At 45.0% G+C, this 12,048-nt stretch overlaps 1 protein-coding gene across 1 annotated transcript in view; it reads left to right on the top strand.

Moving 5' to 3' along the window:
* LOC120932431 (ubiquitin-conjugating enzyme E2 B) overlaps positions 1-12,048 on the top strand; it is a 210,042-nt gene that overhangs the window by 64,584 nt on the left and 133,410 nt on the right. The window contains exon 2 of the mRNA XM_040344783.1: positions 11,932-12,012. Within this exon, the coding sequence (XP_040200717.1) occupies positions 11,932-12,012 (81 nt within the window). The remainder of the gene's footprint in view (positions 1-11,931; positions 12,013-12,048) is intronic.

A 12,048-nucleotide genomic window follows, 5' to 3' on the forward strand; every position in this document is an offset into this window, starting at 1 on the left:
GGGGAATGTTGGCTTCTCCTGAAGTAGCAGGAAGCCACAAAGGGGTTCTGAAGGGCATAGGGAAGGCTGGCATGGGTCCTGGAAGTTTGTTGCCGAGGCACTGCGGTGCTGGCAGATGGCACTGCGGTGCTGGCAGATGGCACTGCGGTGCTGGCAGATGGCACTGCGGTGCTGGTGGATGGCACTGCCTCCTCGCGCCTTCGTTTAGCCGGCCGGCTATCTTCCTCCTCTGAGTCACTCAGTGTTGCGCTACTGATGGCTGGCTCATAAGCGACGTCAAACTCCGAATCAGAGTTGGAAAGGGACTCTGAAAGAGAGAGCTCCACGTTGCTCTCGTCGGGGGCAGAAATTATTTGGAAAGCCTCCTGAAGGGAATAGGACATTTTGCTGGTGTGTGCTAAACCTTCACTGATGGGCACTGATTGGCAGCACAGGTGGGCACTGATTGGCAGCACAGGTGGGCACTGATTGGCGGCACAGGCGGGCACTGATTGGCGGCACAGGTGGGCACTGATTGGCGGCACAGGCAGGCACTGATTGGCGGCTCAGGCGGTACCGATTGGCGGCTCAGGCGGGTACCGATTGGCGGCACAGGCGGGCACCGATTGGCGGCACAGGTGGGCACTGATTGGCGGCACAGGCGGGCACTGATTGGCGGCACAGGCGGGCACTGATTGGCGGCACAGGCGGGCACTGATTGGCGGCACAGGTGGGCACTGATTGGCAGCACAGGTGGGCACTGATTGGCGGCACAGGTGGGCACTGATTGGCGGCACAGGTGGGCACTGATTGGCGGCACAGGCAGGCACTGATTGGCGGCACAGGCGGGCACTGATTGGCACACAGGCGGGCACTGATTGGCAGCACAGGTGGGAACTGATTGGCGGCACTGGGATGGCACTGGGATGGATGGCACTGGGATGGATGGCACTGGTGGATGGCACTGGGATGGATGGCACTGGTGGATGGGACTGGGATGGATGGCAGGCACTTTGTAAAACTGTAACACTGTAACGATTCACTCACTTCTCTCTCCTCACACGCTGTCTCTGTGTGAGGAGGGAGAGGCGGCAATGAGAGATGATCTCATATGTTTACATTTGAGATCTCCTCTCATTGGCCGCCCAGATCGCATCGCAAACGGCCACTCTGATTGGCCATTTGCGGCGATCTCTAATTGGCTGTGTCCAAGGGACACGGCCAACACAAAATTTCCCCGCTGCGCGCTCTGGAGCGCGCGCTCTAGACGGCGCGCGGATCCCAAGTGGTTAATAACCAAACACCACCATGCTTCTCAGTTCAGCATCACAGCAATCACTGGTCTGCCGACGCCCTCACAGGCTGTTTTTATTGTCCCAAAAGCTATCACAAACCGGAAGTGATTCGCTGCATCAGCTAATCACCCCCCCCATGGGAATGGTCATCACAGGATGTCCCCTTCACACAGGAAACACCATGTAAGGGCATCCTTCTAACGGGATGTGATAATACATGATTACCCTTCTAACAGGGATATTTAGATACATACAATACATGAATACAATATAATACAACAACACCACAATACAATAACCAATGAAACCGTTCCTGATGAGGGGAGCTTATCTGCAGGTACATGCTCATGCCACCATATTTATGTTGATCAGACACAGAGGCGACAAGAGCACATATCCGCTAAACCGATAATGCGTTTGCAGAGTGGACGCATCCGACAGGCGAATTTCTGTGCATCACACAGGGGCCCTTTCCCCGGCAGACATCCCCACTCCGCAAACACCCTTCTCCAAATCAGGAAGTTTATCTCAACCAGTCTCAAAACTGCCCCAGTTAGCTCTTTAGAGCGGGTTGCGGAAGTACTAACACTGGGTGACACTATGACAATACAGCTCCTCCCTTTTTGTCATATGCTCACACTTGTCCCTCGAATCTTGATAGTCTTCTTACACCTGCAAATGAATCAGTCCTTACAGTCCATACGAGTTCATAAAAAGGAAAACACGGCTTGACATATAGACTCTGTTCTTCAGGAGCATGACTTATAAGGCGAACACAACATGGTGAGCTGTAGTAATCGCAGATTGGGCTGGGGTCCTTTGTGTCTTGTACGTGGGTCCGGCTTCGGGGCGTCTCAAGGAAAATGTGGTCATGTGCTCGGGCTCTGATCACGCGTCCAATCAGGCAACAGGAGCACTCATCACGACATAGAAAGATTCGAAATAAGAACGACATGAGTATATATTAGGGTTGTCCCGTTACCACTTTTTTGAGACCGAGTACAAGTACCGATACTTTTTTTTCAAGTACTCGCCGATACCGATACTTTTTTTTTTTTAACTTCCCGACGGCCGTACGACTATATACGGCCGGCCCTTTCCTCGTTCCCTGCGCGCGCTCCCGAGCGCACAGCGGGGAACTTCTGTGTTGGCCGTGTCCCTTGGACACAGCCAATCACAGATCGCCGTGAACGGCCAATCGGAGTGGCCGTTTGGTAGGCGATCTGTGTGGCCAATGAGAGATGATCTCATATGTAAACATATGAGATCATTTCTCATTGCCGGCTCTCACAATGACAGCGTCCTGTCAGGGAGAGAGGAGACCTGTCTCTTGTACATGGGGACACAGATCGGTCACCTCCCCCAGTGACCCCCCTTCCCCCACAGTTAGAACACTATATAGGGTACACATTTAACCACTTCCTCACCCCCTAGTGTTAACCCCTTCAATGCCAGTCACATTTATACAGTAATTAGTGCATATTTATAGCACTGATTGCAGTATAAATGTGAATGGTGCCAAAAAAGTGTCCGATGTGTCCGCCATAATGCCGCAGTCCCAATAAAAATCGCAGATCGCTGCCATTACTAGTAAAAAAAATAAAATAATAAAAAATAATAATTCTGTCCACTATTTTGTAGGCGCTATAACTTTTGCGCAAACCAGTCGCTTATTGCGATTTTTTTTTTTTTTTTTTTTATACCAAAAATATGTAGAAGAATATGTATCGGCCTAGACTGAAATGTTTTATTTTTTTTTAAATTGGGATATTTATTATAGCAACAAGTAAAACATATTGTATTTTTTTTTCAAAATTGCCGTTCTTTTTTGTTTATAGCGCAAAAAATAAAAACCGCAGAGGTGATCAAATACCACCAAAAGAAAGCTCTACTTGTGGGAAAAAAAGGACGTCAATTTTGTTTGGGAGCCACGTCGCACGACCCCGCAATTGTCAGTTAAAGCGACGCAGTGCCGGAAGCTGAAATTTCACCTGGGCAGGAGGGGGGTATATGTGCCCAGTAAGCAAGTGGTTAAATGTCAGTATTTTTTTTTTTTTTTTTTGTGTTTTTTTTTGTGTTTTTTAGGGAGGGGGGTGGATTGTCAGTGTGTGTTGTTTTTTTTTTTTTTTTACATTTTATTTTTATTTTTTTATTTAAAAAAAATGTTGGGGGTCTTTGGAGAGATATCAGGGGTCTTAACAGAACTCTGACATCTTCCCTTTAAGACAGAGAAAGGGACAGTCCCTTTCTCTGCAGCCTCAGCTGAAATGAATGGAGGGAAGCTCCTCTCCATTCATAAACTGAAGCATCGTAAACACAGGTTACGATGCTCCGTTATATGAATGGACAGAGTCAGTGATCACTGACTCTGTTCATTCTGAAAAGGTAGGAGCCGGGTTTAGCGGCTCCTACCTCCGCTATCCATCCGGACAGATTGAGGGGGAAGAGAGGGGAACACGGTGGGGGGGGGGGAAAGAGCACAGCACGAAACACGGGGGGGGGGCGGGAAGAGCACAGCATGGAACACGGGGGGGGGGGGGAAGCACAACACGGGGGGGGGAGAGCACAGCACGGAACACGGTCGGGGGGGAAGAGCACAGCACGGAACACGGGGGGGGGGGAAGAGCACAGCACGGAACACGGGGGGGGGGAGAGCACAGCACGGAACACGGGGGGGAAGAGCACAGAACGGAACACGGGGGGGAAAGACAAGATAGCACGGGGGGAGAAGACTTGCAACTCCCCTGCCTGCCCAGGTATCGGCTGAGGCATTGGAGCATTTCCCCCAAGTACAAGTACTCGGGGAAATGCTTGGTATCGGTCCCGATACTAGTATCAGTATCGGGACATCCCTAGTATTGTAACACTCCTGAGAATTTATTAATAACAGGTATGATTGGAACTCAGCAGAAAGAGGTTTCTCAGGGTAAACCACCAATGCACTCTCTTATGTATCAGAAAGTTTAGGGGTTAAATCATCACAACCTCATGTGAGTATAAAAGTATATGAGCTATCCCAGCAGCAGCTGAAGTATGGAGATTGTATTAACTTTGCTACACAGTGTAATTTGAGAAAAGTCTGAATGCAGCAAGTATTTAAACTCTGGCAGTCATATTGTTAATTCACAATATTATGGAGTAGTTTTATCTATAGAAAACAATCCCTCAGTTTGTGGTTAGAATATAGCCCAAAAAGGATCTGCATTCATTAGTATAATCCCAACAGCTTGAGAACAACAGATATCTGGTTATAATGCAGGGAACTATTGTAATTCAAGATACTTGCGGTTCAGCTGGTAGTAGTTGTTCACCAGGGGATGTATGTAGTTGCTAGGTAAAAGGGTCCAAGAATCCAGGAAGCAATGGTTCTCCTGTCAAGCTGAGGCTGGGTGTAGTAACAAACAGGCATGCAGCATGTGGATTAGAGAGGTAGAGATCTGAGGTATGGATATTGGCTGGAGAGGAGTACAGCAGTGGTTCCAGGGCTCGGTGCTGGGAGGTAGTGTTCCTTGACTGGCGGCAGGGATCCGACAAAATAACCGAACACCCTACCGCCATCTCTAAGGAGTTTAAATAGCCCCGAATTCGCGGGGAAATCGAGGAAGGAGGCAGAGTCGCACTTCCGCGTTCCACGCTGGAGCGCAAACGTCCGCGCACCGGAAGTGACGCAGATGTCTTGCAGAACGGAGCGCAGCTGCTTGTAGAAGGCTCAGCTGCGCTCGTTCTGTACAGGGAAACATCAGAGATGTTACATACTCCCCTCCTCAAGGGGGCACCAGCAGTGCTCCTAGAAAGAGAGGGGCGATTAGGATACCTAAGATGAAATTGTCTAATCAGGCGAGGAGCATGTATGTTTGAAGAATTCTCCCAAGAGTCATTAAGTTGATCATAACCTTTCCAATGTATCAGGTATTGAAGGGTGGAACCATGTTTCCTCGAATCCAGGATCTTTTCAACCTCGTATTCAATCTCACCATGTACCTCGACAGGAGGAGGAGGGTTTGGCTGTCTGTTAGGAAATGGGTTAGAAATAAAAGGTTTAATGAGGGAAACGTGAAATGAGGAATGTATCTTCCAATCTGGGGGTAGAAGTAATTTTACAGCGTTCGGATTGATCAAATGGGATATTTGGAATGGTCCAACGAATTGAGTGCCTAATTTTTTTGAAGGTACTTTAAGGTGAAGATTTCGCGTGGAAAGCCAAACCAAGTCGCCAACCTTATATTCAGGTGGTGTCGATCTGTGAGAGTCGTAGTATCGCTTTTGTCTTTGTTGGGCAAATTTTAAGTTAGACCGTAAGATGTCTAGTGTGTTCTTTAAAGTCGTGAGATATTGATTAACTGCTGGAACACTGTTTGGGGGGTGATTGGTTGGGAGACTGTTGGGGTGGAAACCATAATTAACAAAAAATGGTGTAAATCGAGAAGAAGAACTGGCAGAATTGTTATAAGAGAATTCAGCAAGGGGTAGTAATTGAAACCAATCATCTTGTAGATGTGTACAGTAACATCGTAAGTATTGTTCAAGGATTTGGTTAATTCGTTCAGTTTGTCCATTTGTTTGTGGGTGGTATGCAGTGGACATGCGGTGGTCAATTTTCAGAGTATTACATAAAGCCTTCCAAAATTTAGAAATAAACTGAGTTCCACGATCAGATATGATTTGAGAGGGTAGTCCATGTAATTTAAGAACATTGGAAATGAAAGCTTTTGCAGTTTCATGGGAAGTTGGTAACTTCTTTAAAGGAGTGAAGTGTGCCATTTTGGTCAAAAGGTCTACTGTAACCATGATAGTGTTAGCACCGTTTGACTTAGGGAGTTCAACAATGAAGTCCATCGACACAACTTCCCACGGTCTGTTGGGTACTGGAATAGAAGTGAGTAGACCAGAAGGGGGTCTCCTAGAATGCTTGTTACGAGCACAAATCTCACATGAATTAACATAAGTGTGGATTGTTTTAGTCATATTAGGCCACCAGTAGTCTCTCTTAACAAGATGGATGGTTTTATTGATTCCGGGATGGCCGGCTAATGGTGAATCATGAAGATGTTTGAGAAGTGTAATTTGTAATTTAGGAGGAACGAAAACCTTATTATTGAAAGTATACACTCCATCTGGCAGTCTGGTAAGATTTTTTGGTAGACAAGAGAGATCTTTGGAGAGTGACTGTGAGATTAACTGTCTAAAAGACGAAGAGATTCCAATGAAACGGTCTGAAGGAATTATAGATAGAGGAGGAATCTCAGTGTTCTGGTTTTCATGCATGCGGGACAAAGAGTCAGCCTTGATGTTCTGTGAACCAGGCCTATAAGATATGAAAAAATTAAACCTGTCAAAGAATAAACTCCACCTAACTTGACGGGCAGAGAGTGTCTTACATGTTTTCAAATGCTGTAAATTACGGTGGTCTGTAAGGATGGTAATTGGGTGTTTACTACCCTCCAATAGGTGCCTCCAATTTTGTAGTGCATCTTTAATTGCAAGAAGTTCTTTTTCACCAATGGGGTAATTCTTCTCTGCTGAAGACAAGGTCCTTGAAAAAAAAGCTACTGGGTGTAGAGGTTCAGATAGACTTGGACGTTGAGAAAGTATAGCTCCAAGAGCATAATGAGAGGCGTCTACTTCCACAGTGAAGTAGTATTGTGGGTTGGGTAATTGTAAGATGGGAGCTGAAGTGTAGCATTGTTTAAGAGTGTCAAAAGAAATCTGGGCTTCCTTTGACCACGTAAAAGGTATCTTCGTGCTAGTAAGGGCACTCAATGGTTTGACAATTGCTGAAAAATCTTTGATGAATTTGCGATAGTAGTTTGAGAAACCGAGAAAACGTTGAAGGGCCTTCCTAGAGTTGGGAGTTGGCCAGGAGAGGATACATTCTACTTTAGAGGGTTCCATCTGGATGCCCTGAGGAGTAATATGGTATCCAAGGAAGGAAATACTTGACTGACTGAAAACGCATTTTTCTAGTTTGGCATATAAAGAATGCGTTCTGAGCCTGGCCAAAACCCAACGGACATGTTTAGTGTGTTCCTCAAGTGTATCAGAGTAAATCAGGATGTCATCCAAGTATATCACAACACAGATGTCAAGCAGATCTCGAAAAATGTCATTTATGAACCACTGAAAAGTGGCGGGTGCGTTACACAGACCGAATGGCATTACAGTGTATTCAAAGAGACCGTATCTAGTCTTGAAAGCGGTCTTCCACTCATCACCTGGACGAATCCTGATTAGGTTATAGGCACCCCTAAGGTCTAGTTTTGTGAAAACTTTTGAAGTTTGAAGACGTTCGATGAGTTCTGGAATGAGAGGAAGAGGGTAGCGATTCTTAATAGTGATGCTATTGAGACGACGGTAGTCAATGATCGGACGTAGTGAACCATCTTTATTTTTAACAAAAAACATAGCTGCACTTGCAGGAGATGTGGATGGTCTGATAAAACCCCTTTTTAAGTTTTCATCAAGGTAATCCTTCAGGTGTACAAGTTCTGGTTGGGATAGAGGATAAATACGTGCAGTTGGTACAGGTGTATCAGGAATGAGATCTATAGGACAGTCGTAAATACGATGGGGCGGAAGAATCTCTGCCTTGGTTTTACTAAAAACATCTGAGAAATCTTGTAGATAGTTAGGGAGATCTATTGAGTCAACTGTTGTGGACAGAACCGAAAGAATAGGGTAGCAATTCTCCTGGCAATATGTAGAATTTAGATTAAGTGAGAGGTTAGTCCAAAGGAAAGTTGGCTGATGGAGTATTAACCAAGGTAATCCTAGGACTATTGGAAACAATGGAGATGGAATGACATCAAAGACAAGAGTCTCTGTATGGTCATTGCCACAAGTGACCAGTAGGGGTGAGGTTTGAGAGGAAATAGGGCCCGAAATGGAACTTGAACCGTCAATAAAAGTGACAGAAAGAGGATTTTGTTTAACCATGCAAGGAATTTTATTAGACTTTACAATTCCTAAATCAATGAAATTTCCGCAAGCGCCGGTATCCACCATTGCATCAATCCTAAGTCTTTCTTGATCCCACTGTAAGGTAAGAGTGACATAAACAAAACGATTAGTAGTATTTCCTGTTGGATTAGTCTTACTTATGTTTAAAAAGTTACCTTCGGAATTCTTCTTGAGGAGTGGGCAAGTGGAGACCATGTGGTCTGGAGCGGAACAGTAGAGGCAGAGGTTATGAGCTCTGCGGCGTTGTTTCTCAGCAAATGATAAAGGAGCCCTGACAGCTCCAAGTTCCATTGGAACCTCTTTTGGGGGAGATTTAGATCTTCTGAATTGTGGGGGAAGATAAGTGTTGAAGCGTTCAGCCTTCCTTTCACGGAGACGTCGGTCAATGGTAAGGGATAAATGCATGAGGTCCTCAAGGGACGGAGGAAGCTCTACACGAGCTATCTCATCCTTCATAGATTCGGATAGTCCTAATCTGAATTGATTACGAAGAGCAATATCTGTCCATTGTGTTTCTCTACTCCAACACTTGAATTCCGAAATAAAATCCTCTACGGGTCTTTTCCCCTGTTTGAGGCTCCTGATAAAGTTCTCTGCAGTAAGTTGTTTGTTTGGATCTTCATATAAAAGTGACATCTCATCCAAAAATGTATTGAAAGCCCCCAATAAATCACCATGTTCTTCCACATATGCATCAGCCCAGATTCTAGGTTCTCCTCTTAGGTAGGATATAAGTGTAAGGATACGAACCCTGTCTGAATGGTAGGTGCGGGGGCGTAAATCAAACATGAGACGGCAAGCACTAATGAATTGGCGAAAAATTTTCCGGTCCCCTGAAAAGGGTTCTGGGGGGCAGACCTTAGGTTCAGGTCTCTCTCGGGGTAATGCAAGGTTTTGGTTGCGTAATGCTTCATTTTCAAAACGTAATTCATTCATAGTAGTAGTGAGGTTATCCACTCTTTGTGAAAGTCCAACTAGGTGGTTAGCAAGGTCTGCTGGATCCATGGTTCCTATCTTGTATGGTTTTATTGGGTTCGGTTATTATGTAACACTCCTGAGAATTTATTAATAACAGGTATGATTGGAACTCAGCAGAAAGAGGTTTCTCAGGGTAAACCACCAATGCACTCTCTTATGTATCAGAAAGTTTAGGGGTTAAATCATCACAACCTCATGTGAGTATAAAAGTATATGAGCTATCCCAGCAGCAGCTGAAGTATGGAGATTGTATTAACTTTGCTACACAGTGTAATTTGAGAAAAGTCTGAATGCAGCAAGTATTTAAACTCTGGCAGTCATATTGTTAATTCACAATATTATGGAGTAGTTTTATCTATAGAAAACAATCCCTCAGTTTGTGGTTAGAATATAGCCCAAAAAGGATCTGCATTCATTAGTATAATCCCAACAGCTTGAGAACAACAGATATCTGGTTATAATGCAGGGAACTATTGTAATTCAAGATACTTGCGGTTCAGCTGGTAGTAGTTGTTCACCAGGGGATGTATGTAGTTGCTAGGTAAAAGGGTCCAAGAATCCAGGAAGCAATGGTTCTCCTGTCAAGCTGAGGCTGGGTGTAGTAACAAACAGGCATGCAGCATGTGGATTAGAGAGGTAGAGATCTGAGGTATGGATATTGGCTGGAGAGGAGTACAGCAGTGGTTCCAGGGCTCGGTGCTGGGAGGTAGTGTTCCTTGACTGGCGGCAGGGATCCGACAAAATAACCGAACACCCTACCGCCATCTCTAAGGAGTTTAAATAGCCCCGAATTCGCGGGGAAATCGAGGAAGGAGGCAGAGTCGCACTTCCGCGTTCCACGCTGGAGCGCAAACGTCCGCGCACCGGAAGTGACGCAGATGTCTTGCAGAACGGAGCGCAGCTGCTTGTAGAAGGCTCAGCTGCGCTCGTTCTGTACAGGGAAACATCAGAGATGTTACAAGTATATATATATTCCTACTTCCGTTAACCACGATCCGCTGTAAAATAAAATTTAAATCCCCCTCAGATTTCCAGACCCTTAAAAGGACTCCCAACCTTCACTTAGCTATAGCCATGGCTTTGCCTTGCAGGAATCTAAACCTTATCCATATGGGCCGGAACTTTGTCACCAGTATCCCCGATCCAGGTATAACAATCTTTACTTGTAAATTCCCAAAAACCCCCCTTGGACTGTGGGAACTTCTTTGTAGCTTCAACAGTTACATGAAACATCCCATCCTCAATGGATGAGAATTGTTCAATCGTATCATAAGCTCAAGCCCCCCCCCCCTTGTGAATATATAGGAAACCATGCCCAGACCTGGTCGGGGTTGGTGAATAATTCCCTTCTAGCTGTCCCTGCCATTTCTCTTGCGCCATCAGATCCTAACGATCGGCTGCGGCATAAGATTCTGGGACAGCTTCACCAGCACGCATGGACCTCTTGCATTGGGGGAATTGCCCTATAAGATGTAGATCCGCATAAACGCCAAACTAAAGTTACACACTTGTGGGCTACCTAGTTGTCCTGATGCCCAAACCGGCAAGAGGCAGAGCTATAAAAAAACGATAACCAATTTTACCCTCTAGAAATGTATCATTAAATTACATTGACAAGTGTCTGTTTGGAGTCTTCACTAGTTTGTCAAAAATCCTCATACCAATAATAACATCATAAATGGCATGTACCACTGTCATCGCTGGGGACTAAAACTTGGTGGAGATTCAGAACAGACCCCGCAATCGGTCCCATTCGCTTTCTTAGTCAGAGAATACACTTTAAATAATAACTTGGGATGCTTTTCATCGTTACTCTTGCTAAAATTTACTAAACAAAAAAATATAAATAAACAAAGATACTACTCAATTCTTTGGTGTGGTTGAGCCGCTTCTTGCAGTGGCTGGCGTGGTCTCATCCCTCAAGCTTCTTTACAACGACCCAGTCACCTGGTTGCAAAGAATGAAAACTGATTACCGTGTCCGGGTCCAGGAGGGACACCTGAACCCTGAGAAGTTCATGTTAGTGATCGCACCCACCCCATCACCTGAGAATGTAAGTGACAGCTGATGAGGAAAGTATGACCCTGGTTTTGGTTGACCTCCAAACAAACCTCATGACAATAAAGCAGACATCGGGACTGTAGTCACTGCAGATGATGTTCTCAGTCTTGGGGGTATCATCAGTGCAGTCCAATGTGTCTTATGGTTCTGAGAGTGGTGCTAATGTCAGCACCTCAGTTCTGCTCTCTGCCTTAGGACTGCATAGCCATGAGAAGAGGACTCCATGTGGTATCATGCACCTGTGCTGAAAACTTTAAAAAAAGATAGTGTGTGTGTGTTTTTCCCCCTACTTAGTTTGGGGGACCTTTTAAGAGAGGGAGGGGGAGAAGCGACATGCAGTGCAATAGATGCATTGATGGTGCTTTAAACAATTTACACATTTTGCTTACAATGCCCTTTTCCTCAACTGGTTGACTCTCTTTCTAATTGCAAACGCAGACAATGAGCCAAGTATACAGCATTACCTACTTTAAAAATGTAGGTTCCCCTGTTTTCTCTAGATTTCAGCAGGTGATGTGTGTGTATGCGTGTGCATATATATACATATACATATATATATATATATATATATATATATATATATTAAAGTTTGTTATGTAAACCTTCATAAAAATAATGTAAAATTGAATTTCCATAACCATTTAAATGTTTGCCATTACAGATTACAGGAAGATCCTCCTGTTGGCGTCAGTGGTGCACCATCTGAAAATAATATTATGGTCTGGAATGCAGTAATTTTTGGGTATGTTTGATAGATCTCCTTTAACTGACAACTTGG

The sequence above is a fragment of the Rana temporaria genome, chromosome 3, assembly GCF_905171775.1.
Source record: "Rana temporaria chromosome 3, aRanTem1.1, whole genome shotgun sequence".
Classification (NCBI taxonomy): Eukaryota; Metazoa; Chordata; class Amphibia; order Anura; family Ranidae; genus Rana; species Rana temporaria.